Below are 20192 nucleotides of genomic sequence, written 5' to 3'. Positions count from 1 at the left end.
TTAAATCATAACAAGTGGTTCTTTCTAGTGTCAGTTTCTATCATATCTGGGAATGCTATTTGTGTGTTCAGATCACAGAGAATGATAGATAAATTCTAAAATCTTGAAAAGTAATTCCCTTCTCCTTTCTTTCATCTTCTTGCTTGTAGTACAGGACAGCAAAATACAGCTTCCAGTTGTACAGCTGCGTAAAGTATGGGCTGAAGCAGTGCACTATGTGTCTGGGCTAAAAGAAGACTACAGCAGGCTCTTTCAGGGACAAAGAGCAGCAATGTAAGTGGATTCTGTTGTTTATAAGCACAATGCCATGTGTAGTCAAGAAACAATCTTGCCAGTTTTCAGTAATCAATATTCCATGTATTACTAATATATTGGGCCAATTTGAAATGTAATATTTTGATCAGACTTGTGGAATTTTTACTAACTGTCTGAAACCATCCAATTGCAATGGCTTGAGAGTAGTAGTTCCTGAACAATCCTAGTATAAGAACATTGTTTATCATAGAATATCACAGGCAGTAAGTCTTTAGAGACCAGATTCTAGAGATCAGCTATTTCTTGTAGATTGATAATATAAACTTAGGCTTTGGGCTTGTGGCAGTTTATATTTTTAAATTTTTATGCATGTTTCTGCATGCTGACGATATCCTTTATTCTTTATTTTTTTGCTATGGTTTAGGTTAAGTCTTCTTAGGTATAATGCTAACTTGACAAAAATGAAGAACACTTTGATCTCAGCATCACAGCAACTGAAAGCTAAATTGGAGTTTTTTCACAAAAGCATTCAGCTTGACTTGGAGAGATATAGTGAGCAGATGACTTATGGGATATGTAAGTGTCTGGGTAATGTATTTGAAAGGAATGTCTAATCTCTTGAAGGCTTCTTTCTTTTGCCTTCTTGACTCATAGCCAGTTGTTTCACTTACATTCACATTAGAACAAGAGACAAGACAACTTAAATCATCACAAACCATGTTTGTTTTGAATGTCAGCTCTTTTTTTAAATCCCCTAGTTGACAACTTAGTTTTACAATTGGACTAAAATTATTTAGCTCCAGAAAAATACAGAAATAATTTAAGAATCTGAATTTAAAACCTCATTTTTTGTATACAAAATGTATCTGGGGTAATTTCTTAGCTAGTGCTGTAGACTGAATGTGTGTGTCCCCTCAAAATTCATATGTTGAAATTCTGACCCCCAAGGTGATGGTATTGAAAGCTGAGGCCTTCAGGAGGTGATTAATTAGGTCTTGAGAGTGGAGCACTCATGAATGAGATTAGTGTCCTTATAAAAGAGGCCTGAATGAGATCCCTTACCCCTTCTGCCATGTGAGGACACAGTGAGAAGACATCAATGAAAAAGAAAGCAGGCCCTCACCAGACACCAAGCTTGGACTTCCCATACTCCAGAACTGTGAGAAATAAATTTCTGTTGTTTATATGCCACCCAGTCTATAGTTTTTTTTTTTTTTAATAGCAGCCCAAATGGACAAACTACTTATCTTCCTATAAACAACACAAATAATACCAAGGATGTTTCTTTCCAAGAAATATGTTTCTTTCCAAACCACCTACTATGGAGTCCTACTGTTGTTTATTGTACACAGTCTCCAAAGTTTTAGTATTTGGAACTTATCTCCCTTTAGATATACCAAGGAAATATAAAAAGCAGAGTTAAAATTCAAGTAGAGTGAAGGGGTTACCACCAGCATTTCTGTTTTCTTTCATGAAACAAATCCTTTTTCAGGAAACAAATATTGTTTGTACACTTGTCCTGAGCAAGGTATGTGTATCTCAGAATAAATGATCAACAGAGTCCAGTTGGGTGAATACATTTACTCTTCAGAGCTGGTTCTATGACTGATGTTTTAGTTCTATTGATGTATTATGGGCATTCTGGTGAATGACCAAACATTATAATTATTTTATTAAAATATATTTGACTTGTCAAAGGCATATTATAGAACGGTTAAAAAAGAATGAGGTAGATCTCTATGTGCTGATATTAAAAGATCACCTGGGTCTTTAATTGGCAGTGATGTTTTAAGTTATGGGGAAAAAAAAACTGTTTATAGATGGTTTCAGTTTTGAGGGATTAGGGTATGTCTATATAACAAATAATCATAGTAATAAGATTCCTTGGGGTGCAAGGTAGACAGGAGGAAGAGTCTTTTCTTTTTATATGCTTTTATAGTATTTGCTTTTTTAAAAAATCATGTTCAAGTATTACTGTAAAAAAATTTTTTTTAAAGAGAAAACCATGTATTAGTTTCCTTGGCCTTCCATAAGAAAATATTGTAAGCTGGGTGGCTTAAAACAACAGAAATTTGGTGGCACTGCCATGATGGGTCTGAGGCGGCTGCTGTAGGTGTCAGTGGAACAGCCACAGTGGCATGGTTTCTGCCTCTCTCAGAGCAGCCCCCAGCGGCTCCATGAGCCGGGGCACCCCTTACATCGGCAGCAAGATCAGCCTCATCTGCAAGGCGGAGATCGTCTATAAGGGCATCCTCTACACCATTGACACTGTGAACTCCACCATAGCCCTCGCCAAAGTTTGATCGTTTGGTACAGAAGATAGACCAACAGATCCTCCACCTTGAGATGAAGTCTTTGAATACATTATATTCCAAGGGATTGGTATTAAAGACCTTATTGTTTGTGAGCCACCAAAACCACAATGTCCTTTGCCTCAGGGCCCAGCTATGTTCAGTCTTCACTAGACTCATCTACTTCATTCCAGTTAGTGGGTTCCTTTGGAACTTTTGGCAGGATGCTGACGTACAGTCAATTCAGTCCAAGTTCATTACTCAGGTGGCAGTTTGGTGGTGTTGGTGTTGCTGGAAGCTCCTTGACATCCTTTGGGACAGAAACATCAAATAGCGGTACCTTATCCCAAAGTAGTGCACTTGGTTCTGCCTTTACACAGGATACAAGATCTCTAAAAACAGTTAACTCAAGATTGTTCAAGCCCTAGACCCTTTGAGAAAAAGCCCAACTATTGAACAAGCAGTACATACTGCCTCGGCTCACTTATCTGCTTCAGCACCATTGGGAGAAGGAGCCTTGTATCAACCAGGCCATTGCCATCTACCAGCCAAAAAGCAATAGAGAATCAAGAGCACAGCCAAACTGAAGTACATACACAAACTTTCAAGAAAATGAGCAACTCAGAAATGATAGCAAGAGACAAGTAGCTGCAGGTGCTCCTTCAGCTCTAAGGAGAGGGTGTGAAGGTCATCAAGGTGGCAAGAGATTTGGTATTTGGCAAGATAGCCTAATGAAATTTGAGAAAGACTGACTTTGAAAGTGCAAATGAACAATTTAACAAGGAGGAGATTGACAAGAGAGTTTCATAATAAATTTAAGAAACAGGAGAAACCTGTAAATGGTGAAGATAAAGGAGACTCAGGAGTTGATACCCAAAACAATGAAGGAAATGTTGATGGATAAGATCCACTTGGACCTAATTGCTATTATGACAAAACTAAATCCTTCCTTGGTAATATTTCTTGTGATGATAATAGAGAACGAAGACCAACCTGGGCTGAAGAAAGATTAAATGCTGAAATATTTGGAATCCTACTTCGTCCAAACTGTGGCCGTGACAGATACAGAGGCAGAGGAGGTCTGGGTTTTTGTGGTGGCAGAGGGCATGGTGGCAGCAGAGGTGGTACCTTCACCACCTCTCAAGGATTTCATGGTGGATTCAGATGATGGCTTGGGGGCAGAGAGTTTGCAGATTTTCAATACAGAAAAGACAACAGAGTTGCTGCATAATCTACAAATAAGTCTTAAATATAGTTAAATTTGGGCTAGCCAGTTAGCTGAGTTGGTTAGAGCACCACCTTGTAACACCAAGGTCAAGGGTTCGGATCCCCCTACTGGCCAGCTGCCAAAAACAAACCAAAAAACCCAAAAAATCTAAGTAAAAGTAGGTGAATTTCTAGCTTTTCATGGTCCTGGAAATTGGTTTCAGTCTTTGTGAAGAATGAGGAAGTAGGGGATAATTGGGTGGGGGACACAGGGTATAATCGCAATTCGTAGTAATGGGCATGCTGCCAGTGTGGATCTGGCCATCACATTTGGGCATGAGTAGTGACAGTCAGCTTTGTATCTCATGAATATTCATAACCAATAAAGAAAATGTACTATGCAGAAAAAAGAATGAAGTGAATTTGCTGTATATTTGTCACCAGCATTGGTTTTTGTTTATTTGTTTTTCAGCTTAATTTCAAATATACAGTGCAGTTACTTTTGGGGGGAAGAAGGCTCATCTTAAAAAATGATCATTAAAAGGGCTGGCCCGTGGTTCACTTGGGAGAGTGCAGTGCTGAGAACACCAAGGCCACGGGTTCGGATCCTATATATGGATGGCCGGTTGGCTCACTTTGGTGAGCATGGTGCTGACAACACCAAGCCAAGGGTTAAGATTCCCTCACCGGTCATCTTTAAAAAAAAAAAAAAAAAAAAAGATCATTAAATATATTTGAAATAGCAGAGGGTGAAGTAATTTATTACGTATAGTTAAACTAAAGCAGTACTTCAGTGGTACGTAAGCATTTTTCATCACTGAAAGGGTTTTTCTTATCACTAAATTGTATTTAGTAATTATTGCAAGTTGCCTGCAGAAAGGGCCATGATACTGTGTTTTGAGACACAGAAAGTTGTGTCTGCTGTTTGTGTGTCTATAACTATATCTTTCTCTCTTTCTTTTTGGAAATCCTTTAATATAAGGTAGCTTATTTTGTCAATTAATTAGGGTGCTGGATGATAAAGAATTTTGTCAGTCAACTGTGTACACACAGTAAATATTATTTCTTAGGCAAAGGTAACTTTTTTATATAGTTGTAAAATTCCATTATACTCCATTGCCAAAGAAACATTAAGAACTTTGCATAGCTGTGTTAAAAGCAACTAACTTTTGAAAGGATAAACATTTTAAGGTCAGCAGAAAAAAAAAAACTTTGTTGTCTCAAAGTTCTGGAGGCTGAAAGTCCAAAATCAAGGTGTTGACAGGGCTAATTCCTCTGAAACCTGTTGGGGAGAATCCTTCTTGCCTCTTCCTAGCTTCTTGTGGTTTGCCAACAATTCTTGGCATTCCTAGGCTCGCAGCTACAGCACTTTAATCTCTGTCTCAGTTGTCACATGGCATTCTCTCCTTGTATCTAAATTCCTGTGTCTTGTCTATTCTTTTTTTTTTTTTTTTTTTTGGCAGCTGTCCAATAGGTCTTCTCTTATAAGGACACTAGTCATACTGGATTAAGGGTCCACCCTACTCCAGTATGAGTATTAATTACATCTGTAACAACTTTGTTTCCAAATAAGGTCACATTCTGAGGTATAGGGGGTAGGAGTTCAACATGTCTTTTGGGGGGACACAATTTAACCCATAACACATCTTTTATGTTGATATGGCAAGGAGGCAGTTACATCAGAAATTAAAGCTAGAGTTACTCCTGAGATAACTGATTTTAACTTTTCTTTTTAAGCTTCAGAAAAAATGCTAAAAGCATGGAAAGAAATGGAAGAAAAGGCCATCCACTATGCTGAGGTAAAATCACTGAGCTCATTCTGTGTGCTTATTAATTCTTGATGTCTCCTTTAGAAATTGTCCTTGGTTTTGGAATATAAAGAGTATATTCCCAAATTTCAGATTAATATCTAGGAGATGCTTTGTGTAGATAGAGGTACCATAGTAGATAAAAACTAGGGCTTTGGGCAAATTATTTAGCCTCACTGAGATTGAGTTTCCATATGGTATTGTGGGGACAGTACCTTTGCTAGTAGGGTTATAAAGATCAAATGGAAGTCAGTAATAAGTGGTAGTTATTGCTATTATCTTTTTTTAAAATTGCTATTTGTGATTGGTTTAGATAGGATGGCTGTACATTCTGGCTTACCTAGGACAGTCCTGGTTTATACCTGATATCTTGTCATAATTATCAATAGTTCTCCCCTTCACTTTCAAAATTATGCTGGTTTGGCCAGTAAATTATATGGTCTCTCTAGGTATAGGTCATTCTCCAAATGGCAGATTCCTTCCTTATCTGCCCATGGTCCTAGATTTTACTCTCTTTGATACCAGTACTTACCCTAAGGAATGAGTGGGACAGTTGGTATCCTGGGGTGGGAAATCCAGCATCTTTATCTTTCTGTGTCCTTATTCAAAGCAGTTGGGAACAAGAGGCAATGGAAATCATAGAGCTGAGATGCAGGTAATACCGATGGTTTTGGTAGCCACTTTTTCTGTCTTGTTAGTGACACCTCTACCTTTTTGATTCTTTAGAAGAAAAGCAAATCCCAGTAGATTACTGTTGTCTGGAGAGAAGCACAGAAATAAGTATGTTCCTATGTGAAAGATTAAGTGTCAGAATCTGAAGGATAAAAAGGCTTTAGCAAAATCAGTTTCATATTAAATTAGTTATCTTACTACCAGCAAGTCATTAACTATCCTTAAGGTCTGAGTTTTGTTTCATTATTGTATAGTGGCAAGCCTGTCATTTCCTTTGTGTTTCCATCATATTTAGGTTGGTGTCATTGGATACCTTGAGGATCAGATTATGTCCTTGCACACTGAAATCATGGAGCTACAGAAGAGCCCCTATGGAAGACGCCAGGGTGACTTGATGGAATCTCTGTAAGGATGTACTTGTGTTGTTGGTCTTGATATCTGTAATTTTTTGTAGCAGATTGTTCTTTCTGTTTACATGTGGCAAATGAAGCCTCTGTGTGGTTCTTTTCTATAGTTTTCTTTTCCCTAGAAGTATTGGCATCATATTTAAAAAGAAAGCTTTTTCTTAATTATAGAAAATTTTGGAAATAACTCTTTGGGTTGAACTTCTTTGCTTTTTTAATCTTTTTCATGTGAATTTTAAGAATTTTCCAAGTATATCTAAGTTACAAACTATTTCCCTACTTACTATACTTCTAGTCCAAGGTATTGCCTCCTAAATGCCCTGAATGAGGTTAACTTCCTACGTGTCTAGATTAGAAACTTCAGATTTTTTTCTTTAGTCACAGGCCATAATTTTTGCCTGTTTAAGTGTTTCTTGTGCAAGGATGATATATTTGTAGTAGTAGATCAGCGCAGATATGAAGTATATTAAACTTTACATTTTAAGAACTTCTATAGTTCTTACTTATTACTGAATGAAATCCTCTGTAAAATATTCATCGACAATATGTAAAGCATCACTTAACAGGGATACATTCTAAGAAATGCATCATTAGGTAATTTCATCATGCAAACATCATAGAGTATACTTACACAAACCTAGATGGTATAGCCTACTACACAACTCCAGCTCCATTATAATCTTATGGGACCACTGTCACATATGTGGTCTGTCATTGACCAAAATGTCATTATGCAGCACATGACTATAACCAATATTGTTCATTTCAAGTTGTGGGTTACTGGAATCATTAAAATTACTGTCACATATAGAAGCATGTTTTCTCTTTTGTAGAGAACAGCGTGCCATTGATCTATATAAGCAGTTAAAGCACAGAACTTCAGGTAAGATGCTTCTATCACAATACTTGAAGGTATTTTAGAAAACTATCACTAGCTTAACACATTTGGGAGGTTATAAATTTTTAAATATTTAATTTTTAAAAAGGTACAGAATAATTCCAGTTTTGGTATTGCCATTGAGACATTTATAGTATAATAGCTTTAAGTTTATGAGAATTTAAGAGATTAGAAAGGGAGCTGGCCAATTAGCTCAGTTGGTTAGAGCACCACCTTGTAACACCAAGATCAAGGGTTTGGGATCCTTATACCAGCAAGCATCCCCCCGCCCCCCCCAAAATGAGGAAATTAGGTGGAAAAGTTTTTAAAAATGAACTGAAAGGACAAAATGGAAGAGAGAAAAAGGAACTCAAAGAAGAGGAAGCAAGACAATGTATGGAAAAATGGGAAAAAAATCGATCTCTGCTTACAATTAGAGAGTTTGGAAAGATTTAATGCAGTGGGTTATATATTAGAAGGAAGGCCCATATCAAGGGCCAAGCAGTTTACCTTGAAAATGATGCTTTCATCTGCAATGGTCACTGATTGCTTGTTTCATTGGCAAAACAATTCCTGTTGAATATCTGCTAAATATAGATCATCATCTGCTGGAAAGAGTGCTAGATTGAGAATCAGAAGGCTTGAATTCTAGATTGGGTACTTTACTGACTAAGCAACCTTAAGCAAATTTTCCTGTATCTCATTTTCCCCTCCTGCAAAGTTGGGTTGAAACCTAGCTTTCCTAACTCAGTGAGTATGTTGTTGCAATGTGGATGTTGTAGCCTTAAGAGGATGTTTGTAAAAATGCTTTGAAAACTATAAAGTATTATGTATCTGCAAGATTCTATCATTTAGTTAAAAATTTATTTGTTCTGAAGGGTCACGGAAGAAATAAAAAATGAAGCTTCAGCCCTAATATGTAATATACTTAAATTGTAAAAAATGATACGTTTTACATTTTAAAATTTGCAAACTCATAGCAACACATGCTAATTAATATACATATGAAACTGTATTTTAAAAATAACATTATTATGTCTTACTCCGGTTTTTATTGTAGTACAATTTAAGTTTATTTCTACAAACATATAAGACAGGCCCCTAACTGTGACTGGGGGGTCAGTGAAGGTTAGAGGAGGTTTCCTGCAAGAGATGACATCTGAGTTGAGCCTTAAGATAAGTAGCAGTAGCTAGGTGAAATGAGGTGGGCTCTCATATATATGAGTATAAATATGTAAAGACATGTACATGTAGCACTTAGCATGTTTGAGGAAATGAAGTATGAATGCAGTGCAGTGTTTTAGAAGGAGAGAGAGAGATGACTGGATCATAAAGGATTTGGTATGTCATAGTGAAAAGTTTGGATTTCATCATGATGATAAAGAGAAGCCCTAAACAGTTTAAATCAGGGGAATGACATGATCAGATCAGCATTTTAGAAATGCTGCTGGTGGCATTGTGGATAATGGGTTAAAGTGTGGCTAGGCTAGAGATAGGGCATCACTTACGAAGTTGTTGGAATAAATATAGCTTAGTACAGGGTGACCTACTAAGGCAGAGAGCCTGAACTGTGGCTGTGAGGTGAAGAAACGGTAAGGGCAACAGAAATATTTAGAAGATAGAACTGATAGTGTTGGATGATAGATTGAATATGGATGGCTGGGGGTTAGGTGGGGAGTCATGGATACCTCCCAAGTTTCTGGCTAGGGTAGCTGAGTACATGGCAGGACCATTCATCATGATAGGAAATACAGAAAGAATGACAGACTTGATGCGAAAAGAAGATGAATTCATTTTTGTACATGTTGATGTTGAGGTGTCAGTAGGACATTCGATTGGACATGTCTAATACATAGTTTTACATATGTATGTATGTGCATGTATATATAAAAACACACACAATATATATACACATACATACGTATATAGATTTAGTAGAGAGGTCTGGGGTAGATAGCTGTTTTGAAAGTAATCAGCCATAGGAGTGAAGAGATCATCCTGAAAAGGCAGGATGAGTAAGAAAGCCAAGTTTGGAATCCTAGGGAATACCAACATGTACAAAGTGGGTAGAAGCAGAGGAGCCTGCAAAGAAGATTGAGAAATGGCCAGAAATTGTAGAGGGAATGGTATGCTAGAAATGGGATAGAGTTTCAAGGAGAAAGTGATAGTTGAGTGAAATACTGCAGAGGTGTAGATAATGAAAGTGATAAACAGTGAAAATATTTACTGGACTTAGCAATTGGGACATCACTGGTGCCCTTGTAATATATAATGGCCTTCTGAGAATAGAAGCCAGACTAGTGGGCTCCCGAGGGAATGGGACAGGAGGAAATAGAGAAGTTAAGTCTAGACCAGCAGTTCTCAAAGTGTGGCTCATGGACCTCTGAGGATCCCTGAAACTTTTACAGAGTATGAGGTCAAAGCCATTTTGTTAATACTAAGATGTTATTTGCCTTTTTCACCATGTTGACATTTTCACTGATGGTATAAAAGCATTGGTGTGTAAAATGGCTTTCACCTTAGTATGAATAAAGGCATTAGCATCAGACTATGCTAGTAGCCAATATATTTTTCACCACCATGCATCAATAATTTTTTTTAAATGTCAGTTTCATTTAAGAATGTCCTTGATAAAGCAGTACAAAATATAATTTTATTTAAATCTCAACTTTTGAGTATATGTCTTTTTAACATTCTGTGTGATGAAATGGGAAGTACTCATAAAGTGTTTCTGCTATATAGTGAAGTATGATGGTTGTCTTAAGGAAAACCACTTCAGTAATTGTTCACATTGCTAGTTGACTGGCTTCTTTCATGGAACACATTTTTACTTGAAAGATTCAGATTTGCATGTGCAGCAAATATTTTCTCAGTAATTAAGTGAAAATAAAAAGTAAAGTTTGCTCGTTACTTTAAGGAAAAACAGTATTTGTTGCCAATGGTAAAATTGGATGGTTCAAGTCAAAAAATTAGAATTTTAGAAAACTTGTATCCACCAACTGGAATTTGTCAGTGCTGTGGATTGATTGAATTGTGTCCCCAAAGTTCATATATTAGAAGCTTAATTCCCACTGTAACTGTTGAGGGTGGAAAATCCTATTACAGTAATTAAAAGGTGGGACCTCGAGAAGGTGATCAGATTGTAGGACCATGCTGTAGTGAATGAATTAACAATGGTGGTCGAAGGTGTGGTTCTGAGGGCTTTAAAAGAAGAGCACAAGAGGTTAGTCTCTTTCTGCTCTGCCATTTTCTGCCATGTGAGACCTCTGCATTGCTGTAAAGCCACCACCAAAGAAAACTCTCACCAGATGTGTTCCCTGGACTTTGGACTTCTTAGCCTCTGAAACTGTAAGCAGAAAATTTCATTTTCTTACGAATTACCCTATTCCATGGATTTTGTTATAAGCAACAGAAACAGCTTCTTAATACTTAAAGACTTTTCTGATGAGATCAGTGGTGATATTAAAAAGATTTGTAAAAATGTAAAACAATGCCAGTTTTTTCACTAAAATTTATTTCTTTTTGAAAATATAGGTTTTTTTTTTTTTTTTTTTTTTGGTGGCTGGCTGGTATAGGAAACCGTGACCTTGGTGTTATAAGGCTACACTCTAACCAACTGAGCTAACCAGCCAGCCCTGAAAATATAGTTATTTTTAATAAAGGTATGTTAATAGGCAATGGGTTTATTTTTAAATGAATTAAACATAAATATTTTAAAATTTGTTTTAATTCCTGAGAAACCCTTTGGGGTTCTCAAGAATTTTTGAGTGTACAGGGGTCCTGAGACCAAAAAGTTTGAGAACTGCTTATCTAGACTATTCTTTTCAGAGCTTGGTTTTTAAAGAAAGAAGAGAGGTGAGTAACTAAAAATGAGACGTAGGCTCAAGGAAGGTCAGTTTTCAGAAGGAAGACTTAAGCATTTGTATGCTTGGGGCCAAAAGCCTGTGGAGAGGGAGGTCCTTGAGCAAGTTGAAAAGTTGGCTCCAGAGAATAATAGTTGGAGGGATTAGCCTTGATTCCACAGATATTAGAGGGAAAATTAGTGTACTTTTGTGGGAATAGGAGTTGGAAGGTCAGGATCTTGCTGCCTTATGACTTCCTCTTCTGAAGTGGGAAGTGAGGTTAACTGTGATGGAAGAGGATTTGAAGTGTACTGAAGACTTTTAAAAGCCAGTGCGTGAAATGGAAGATGTTGCTGACCCAGAACATATATTAAAAATCCAGAGCAGAAGTGAAAATCTGAATTAGAGACAACAGAGTGAATGGTAATACAATTTTTTTGTTGATGGTTTTAGTAGCTTGGATATAAGAACTGACAGAGCAGATGGTTGGATTTACCCAAGGTAGAATAAGAAAGAGAACAAAAAAGTTGAAGATATTAACAAAATAGTAATTTAAGTGATAGAAGTTGTGGTTATAGTAAAATATTAAAATTTAAGATTTCAAATGGAGCAAGTCTAATTTTTTTTTTCCTTTAATCAATATTCATGACTCCCAGTCTTCTGACCAATGAATCAGATATTGCAGATGAAGATATGCAAAATTATAGTCATTGACTTAGTCAAATTAACTTTCCATGATGAAAGCATTTTTTTAGGTTATAAAAACTTTGCAGTAGCCCTGTCAGCATATCAGCATATCATGGGGCTTAGAAATACATTTGCTATCTAGGTAGCTTCTTTGAACTAATAGTCACCTTGAGTGACAAACTATAACAAATTTTGTCTGTGAGAGGGGCTTATATAATCATACTTGATTTATGGTCTCTGGTTCTTTTGTAGCTTAGAGTTTGAGACTCTTGTTCAGCTGCAAATCATGAAAACCAACTTTCTTCATCCTCTGTGTTGGAGAAGGCTAAATTTCTGAGTGTTTGTCCATCTAAAAGAGCTAGCTGTATGGGAAATCTCTAGGGCTTCGTTTGTTAGATTTAGGCTTTTTGGAGAGAAGCCTTTTTGGAACCTCATATCTGGTTGTTGTAGAGGGAGAGACAGATGTTTGGGGTATAAAGTTGGGCTATGGAGGAGGTCTTTGGAGTTATAACAAAGGACACAACTTTTTTGAAACCTCCTTTGACATTCCTTTCATAGTTTCCTTTTTGGTAAAATGGGGGTAACAGAAGTAGCCATCTTACAGAACTGCTGTGAAATAAAAAAATTTTAAATGAAGAATTTTAAACTTTAAATGAAAATTTTAAATAAAATTTTAAAATTTTAAATGAAAATTTTAAATTTTAAGTGAAGAAATTATAAGCAGGGAGTAGCAAATATTAATAATAATATTATTTTTGCATTCAGGCTAATTATCATCCAAGGAAAAATACTAGCATGAGGCATCTTTCAACTCTTTTAAACTTAAATAGCCATTTTCTAAAATACAACTAATGCTATTAATTTCTTTTTTTTTAATTGAGGTTGCTACCTGTAAGCTATAGAACACTTTCACTGTGACCAACAACCATCCCATTCGAGAACATCTGTCAGCTGCCATGTGGCTTTAAGATGTCATACTACCCTCAAACTGAACTTTCAGAGTGCAAACAGGTCCCTTTATTAGTGCATCAGATTCAGTTTAAGGCAGTGAGCTTTTCTCGAAATTTTGTGGGATGTAAACAGACATGAAATTCCAGGAAACCTAGTTGTGGCAGGGGCCTCCTTCCTTGAGACAGTTAAAGTTTGTTTAATTGTTCTACTGTTTCTAAATAAGTGATGTTAGTCATCCAAGAAAAAATTGCTGTCTTGGCCCAAAGCTGCATATGTGTTTGGGCTTGGGTTAGTATGGGTTAAAAATATCCTAGACTGTTCTCAAGCACAGGCAACTAAGGACTCTGAAGAGACAGTGATAAATTTATATATATCTCATACACACAAACACACACAACTTTATTTTTTGATATATAATTAGTCTGTATAGATAATCTTAAAATCTTTTATCTTAATCCAATCCTTGATTTAAATGGAGATATTTATTAATTAAAGCTAGTTTCAGATTTGGGGGGATTTTTGTTTGGAGGCTGATATGTTCATGCAGAAGAGAGGACATACCCACTGACTAATGTCTCTTATAGATCACTTCTACAGCGACAGCACAGAGATGGTGAAGATAATAGTGCATACCGTGCAGAGTCAGGACCGTGTTCTCAAGGAGCTGTTTGGTCATCTGAGGTAGAAAAATTTATTTCCTACTGAAAAGTCAGCATACTTTTATCTTGTTCCTTTCAAAGTATTAGCACTCTTTGGTAAATATACTAGACTGTAATAGTTCTGGCAGAACCTTGGGTAGCATTGCTTTGGAGATCAGTTATTAAATCTGATGTTGATTGTGGTTCATCTCCCCAGCTCGGTTTAGGAGTATGGTGTGCAGTCTTGGGGGATGTGTAAGTATCTGACACTGATTTAATCTCTGCAGCAAGTTGTTGGGCTGTAAGCAGAAGATTATTGATCTACTCCCTAAGGTGGAAGTGGCCCTCAGTAACATCAAGGAAGCTGATAATACCGTCATGTTTATGCAGGGAAAGAGGCAGAAAGAAATATGGCATCTTCTTAAAATTGCCTGTGTAAGTAATTATTAATGAATTACTTAATGTGACAATGAGTTCCTATTACTCTCTGCAAAAAATATTTTTATCAGCATGAGCTGGGTCTTCTTGAAGACATGTATTTTGTGTTGGGCTGATGCTTATGATCTTTGCCTAGTGTCTGACTAGCAGTTGAGATGGAGGACTTCATGATTCTCCCGCATTATCACTCATCTTTCCAATTCCTGTTTTTATATTCCTCCTAACTCTGGACCATTGTGGTATCCCAAGCCAGCTTGAGAAGAGATGTGCCTGACTAGTTAATAAAACCAACCTTTGTTCAACTGGGGTTTTTTCCCCCCCTCTAACCGAAGTTCTATTGGAGGGGTAGATATATTTGGTTTTAGTCAATGAAGAAAGGGGCCAAGGACAGGATAGTTAATAGTGGTGTGGAAAGGTGGGAATAGTTTTGTACAGAAGTACTCCAGTTTTGCATGTGAGTAGTGATGGAAATGTAAGTCTTAGTGCTTGTCTATATATAATTTTGATTTTTTTTTTTTCATTCAGACACAGAGTTCTGCCAGGTCTCTTGTAGGATCCAGTCTAGAAGGTGCAGTAACCCCTCAGGCATCAGCATGGCTGCCCCCGACTTCAGAACGTGAACATCCTCTGTCATGCGTGGTAACTCCTCAAGATGGGTGGGTTCACTTTGTAACAATCGAGAGTTGTGTTTTCAGAGCAGTGGTGGGAATGAGGCAATAAAGCATAACGGTTAAGGTACTCTTCAGTGCCTTCAGACCAGGGTTGAGTCTTGACTGTCTCTTTGTAATCTTGGGCAGCTTAACTTGATTTTTAATGTTCCTATTTCCTCACCTGTAAAATGGGATTGTCTCAAATAACTACTGTGAAAATTCAATTAGACAATGTATATAAAGTGCATGGGAAGTAAATATTCAGCAAATGTTGCTTATTAGTAGTAGCTCAATCCAAGTTCTAAGTCCTTTCTGTTATTCGCTTATCAGTTTTTTTTACTGAAATCTTATTCCTCTCTTAATGATTTATCTCTATGAGAAATTGTGCTATCTTTTTGCATTTACCATTTTGGGGTCCTTGATTATCCTTTTAATAAATTGTTGATCTACTCTATTTTATAACTTAGCATTTCTAAAATCATTTTTTTCAGTGCCTTACATCAATTTTGCAAATAAGAACTCAAGTTTGAAGCCCTATTTTCTTTTATTAATTCCTACTCTTCTGCTAAAAGCTGAATGACTATCCATTTCTGTTATTTTCTCAGCATAAGATGTGCCGTATCCAAAGCCAGTGGCTCTTTGCTAGCTTGTGTATTATCACTTTTCTCACAACTCATGGAGACCTCTACAGCACCAGCATTTTCTGGAAGCTCTGCCCATAATTAGTTTTGCAGAATTGCAGCCATGTTACATCACTGCTCAGGAGGTCATGCGGTTGCGCATTCTGTACTCTACTTTTATGAGAGAAAAGCACATGACAGAAAGGCAAGCTGATATCAGGTATTTTTTTTTTTTAAAGAAAGCAAGTTCCAGGGTATATCTTGAGGTCATTATAGATTTGGCCCAATGCATTCCATCTACAACTATAGCACAGGCTATAATTAATTATACAGACTTTAGGAAATATTCCATTAATCATAGTTGAAGGAAATAAAATTTAATACATACTAACCTTTTTGCTTTCATTAAAGGCATTTAGGTTTGTAGGGGATGCTAATGGTTGCAGTTGTCACCACTATAATTTCCAATTTCAGGTTGTGGTTGTTTGTAAAAGTATACCTGACAGGTATCTAAAATATTTTCTTGTAGGAATACATTATATGGGAAAACTGATTTCAATTATAATGTACCTGCTGGTACTTAACTAGCAAGGATTGGGAACTGTTGACCTCAATTTTTCCATCTGTTGAATAAGAATTGAATAGAATTTAGTTCAAAGCTAATAGTGGCTGAGGCTTCCATGGCTTAGAACTAACTCTAGTAGAGTAGGGACTGAGGGTTGGTAAGGGTGAGGATAGAAGCCATGTGGTAGAGGAAAGCATGAAGGTAGAAATGAAAATCAGAATCTCCTTCAAAGATAAGCTTCCAGGGATACTTCTTGGTTCTGGGCAGCTCTTATCACCTTGTCTTCTGCTGCTGTTCTCAGGAATCAGCTTGCTTGTTTTCCTTTTCATTGCTATCATCCATAGGTTCCAACCACAATTTTTAACCTTCCTTGATATCTACAGAACAGATTGTACTTTTGTTGTCTTCTCCCCTACATTTGTGTTTGTGAAGTAAACATGCTGGTATTTTTACTACTTGTAAGGACAGGAAAATATTACAGAAACAAAAAGAGGTCTTTCATTTGTCTGTGCCACAAGTATCTCTCCTTGCCCACGCTGTTCGCATTTTCAGGAGGGAAAAAATGTTGTATGTAAGTGCCACTTACATATCAGAGGAAAATCAGATTGAAGTTATAGTGAGCTTATCATTACAGTTAGGCAGAGGCAGCAGCCTGGACTAAGCAGGACTCTCTCCCTTTTGTGGGGAGGGATGAGGAAACACAATTACAGGAGTCAGCTGCATTGGTGTGCTGGATTGCAAGAAGGGCAGTGATCATCCTGACCTAGAAGACCAGAAAGTAGAGGAAGTTCATATGCCCCTTTGCTGAATTTGAAAAGGTTTTGTTCTTTCATCCCACAGGGAGACTTTGGCACAAATGATAGAAGAAAATTTGAACTGTCTTGGCCATTTAAGCACTATTATTCATGAAGTAAATGAGGAACAGGGCAGTAGTATGATGGTAAGTTTTGTGTGGATATGAATGTATGTTTAGGTATGTTGGGTACAAAGGTTTAACTTTCCACGCTAGCCTTATCTGGCGATTGGGATGCATAAGGGGAATAGAAAAACGCAGAGGAAAGAACATTTGAGGAATCTCTTCAATCTCAAGTCTCATCTTCTGTTAGTCAGGAATGTACTAAGATTATGTCATTAATAATCTTCAATAGTAGCATTTTTGATCAGATGAGTGATAAGCTTTCTTCGCAGTGTGACCACTGAAGTTGAATGGTTTTTACCTTTTTGCTTACATCAGTTTTATACAATAAGATGGGACTTGTACTATAATTCAAATATAGTACCTGCTGCACATAAAATGAATTGTTAATATAGTGGTAATTAATAAAAGTGCTTATGTTAAGATTTAGCTACTGTGAACTATTGATTTACTAAAACTTGGAGAAACCACAATAAAATGTTTACTTAACTTTTACTGCATTTAATCTCAGTGTCAACTCTTTATATTTCCTCTTTCATTAAGAATAATTATTTGCTTCTGTTTTTGAAAACTCTTTGAAATTAGCAGAAAACAAGGCGAACTAAACTCTCTAATTATAACTTGTGTGTTTTTAATTTTGCAACTTTTGATTATAAAATGTCCAAACATAAAGAAAACTTGCAAAAATGAACACCCATATGTTTACCACTTATAATCAGCATCTAATTGTAACTTTTTCATGCCTGGTTTTAGAATCTTGATTGGAGTTGGTTAACAGAATGACTTGCCACTCGTTCACTGTCCCCAAACGTATGGAAGTTGTTGCTGCATATGTTGGAAGTTTGTTTATCCCCCATGAAACCAATCTTCAGACACCAGTCAATGGAAGAAATGGCTATAAGAAACTATGCAGGATTTTACAAGCACAATACTTTGATTTTGAGTAATTTTAACTTCTCAACAGATAGGATTTTATAAAAAGTCAATGGACTTGTTTAAATATTTGTTTTAATACTACTGCTACTTAGGAGCATCGTGACCCATTTGTCTTCAAACTTGGTAAAACATTACTTATTTAACTGACTAAAAATACCCTTTAAAGTTTTAACTTTTGTACGTCAGGCCAAATATTATGTACGGAGAAGAAAACCTGAACTGGGGTTTTAAGTGAAAGTTGTCTACCTGTGTTTGTGTGGAAGAGACTGCTCACAAGTAAAATTGTATTTCATGAAGAATAAATCCTACCTCCTTGTGTTGCACTCAACAAGTGCTCTTCCTGGCATCATAAGGAGTTAGTTTAATTCCATTTTTAATTTTACTGCACATTTGACTGTATCCTCTTCTTGTAGAAGGGATCTTGTATTGTGCCTTAGTACAAGTTGACTGTCAAATCATGTTAAGTGTGCTATGTGTATATGTATTTAAGATGTACATTTAATAATATCAAAGAGAAGATGCCTGTTAATTTATAATGTATTTGAAAGCTTGTATGTTTTTTCATTTGTAAAAATGAGTTTGTTTAAACAATCTTTCATGTCTTGTTATTAAGGTCTGCACTCCCTTATCTGTGATTGTAATTCCAAAATCCAAAAAGCTCTGAAAACAAGATTTTCATAAGCTTAGTGACAAAACTTATCAGCTTGCAAATCTGATCTGAACTGACATTGAATCTACTTATCCCATTTAGTGTGAATATTCATTTATTTTGCAGCAGAAATATTAACATGTTTGATTATTGGGGGTGGGGAGGAGTCCTGCAACAGAGTCTGCTGAGCTGAGGGTTAATATAATATGGTACATGCACTGAATTACTTTTCTAAAATTGGAAAATGTCATAATTGTGAAACATCCGGCCCCAAAGGTTTCAGATAAAGGTCTGTGGATCTCTATCAACCTGTTAAGCAATTTAGACGGTGTTGTTTTTTTAAAAAATGTGAAATGCTTTTATATTCTAGACATTTTTTCACTTTGTTTATTAAATGATTTTTAAATTACTTTTTGAAACTCTATTCATTATAAAAATCAAATTATAACAGAACAATTGAATATGGCTTGGGAAAACATGAAAGTTCCATGTAGTAGTACTGGAGCACAGAATAACATAATAGTCTCTCCCTGTACTTTCATTAGGAATTAAACAGGCTTATGGTAGTCAGTATTGGGCAACTTCTTTACTATAGTATTTTTTCCTGAAATGTCCTGTCAACACTATCCGTGTCGAAAAGCCACTTGCCATCAGGTACCATCGTTTCTCTAAAGATGGTGCGTCCATCCTTGTCAGCTATTATAATAGGCAGTCTTGCTTCCATAGTTCTAGGTTTTAATAATAAACATTGGGTACCTATTGCTAGGAAGGTATTAAGCTAGATGTCAAGATCAGAAACAGTTAACACAGGCAGTACAGTAAAAGTGCTTATCTGGGAGTCTGAACACTGCAGAACGTCCAAGCACTTGAATTATTGTTAAAGGATTTTTTTCAATGATAATGCAAATTTTCTAAATGTCATTGTAATCTTTGGTAAAAGATTTGCTATAGGCTGGGGATTGTTTTGATGGGGTGACTAGGGATCAGGGCTGCCTGATCTCATGACTTGGACAGGTGGTGTGAGTTAGAATAGCCTATCTAGTGAGATCACCCCAAACTTGCTTTTGATGCATGAGTGGACCACTCTTTTTTGTTGGGTAACAACTTTTTGGAACTAAAGGGCAATTGCGAACTGCATACATTTCATTCTCCAACATAAGCAATATTATGAAAAACTAAGAATGTATCCAGAAAATATAGGGGCTGGAGCAAGCTATTTTTCATTGTTTTTGCTCCCCCTCCATTTTACAGTGAAAGACTGCTTTTGGAAGTTAAGATAGGTAAGCTCTGCAAATATAACTCACCTGGAAAACACAAGGTCCCAGACACTCCTACGTAATAAAAATCAAGTGAATGATACAGGTAAGTACATTTATTGAAGGGAGTGGGTAGAGTGGTCTGGGAAGGCTGGCTTTAATGAAGACTTGAATTCTATTTACCGCGTCTCATTTCCACTGCTGCTACCGCTGTAACATTGGGCCTGCAGTTCCCTAACCATTTGGATTCCCTGCCTCCAGTCCGTCTCCATTTTCAGCTGTTCTGCAGGTTCACTGGCCCTAAAGAACCGCTTTCCCATATTTCTCTGCCCAAGAAGTTAGAAGACCTTTAAACCCTAGTCTACCTTGTCCAGTTGTGGTCCCACCACTAGCCTTTCAAGGCTTACACCATTACTGCCTAACCTAATCTAATATGCTTCCCTTACTTCCTTTGTATTCCTACATCTCACACCCACCTCTACCCATTTCATTTGCCCTTTTTACACATGCACATGGTGCAAAAAGAATACG

At 36.7% G+C, this 20192-nt stretch overlaps 1 protein-coding gene and 1 pseudogene across 2 annotated transcripts in view; both read left to right on the top strand.

Annotated features, from left to right (window-relative positions):
* CHUK (component of inhibitor of nuclear factor kappa B kinase complex) overlaps positions 1-18721 on the top strand; it is a 41353-nt gene extending 22632 nt beyond the window's left edge. Inside the window, exons 12-21 of one of the 2 annotated variants that reach the window (XM_063101995.1) lie at positions 150-273; positions 680-831; positions 5490-5551; positions 6528-6637; positions 7470-7519; positions 13578-13674; positions 13919-14066; positions 14595-14708; positions 16745-16844; positions 17574-18721. In XM_063101995.1, coding sequence (XP_062958065.1) covers positions 150-273; positions 680-831; positions 5490-5551; positions 6528-6637; positions 7470-7519; positions 13578-13674; positions 13919-14066; positions 14595-14708; positions 16745-16813 — 926 coding nt within the window. In that variant the 3' untranslated portion in view covers positions 16814-16844; positions 17574-18721. Of the gene's footprint in view, positions 1-149; positions 274-679; positions 832-5489; positions 5552-6527; positions 6638-7469; positions 7520-13577; positions 13675-13918; positions 14067-14594; positions 14726-16744; positions 16845-17573 lie in introns of both variants that reach the window. The other variant, XM_063101994.1, reaches the window with a different exon arrangement.
* LOC134382471 (protein LSM14 homolog A-like) lies at positions 2433-3777 on the top strand (annotated as a pseudogene).
* Positions 18722-20192: the final 1471 nt, after the last annotated feature.

This window comes from Cynocephalus volans, chromosome 7, assembly GCF_027409185.1.
Source record: "Cynocephalus volans isolate mCynVol1 chromosome 7, mCynVol1.pri, whole genome shotgun sequence".
NCBI lineage: Eukaryota > Metazoa > Chordata > Mammalia > Dermoptera > Cynocephalidae > Cynocephalus > Cynocephalus volans.
The sequence above is the reverse complement of the archived record's forward strand: the minus strand, read 5'-3'. Positions and strand labels throughout refer to the sequence as shown.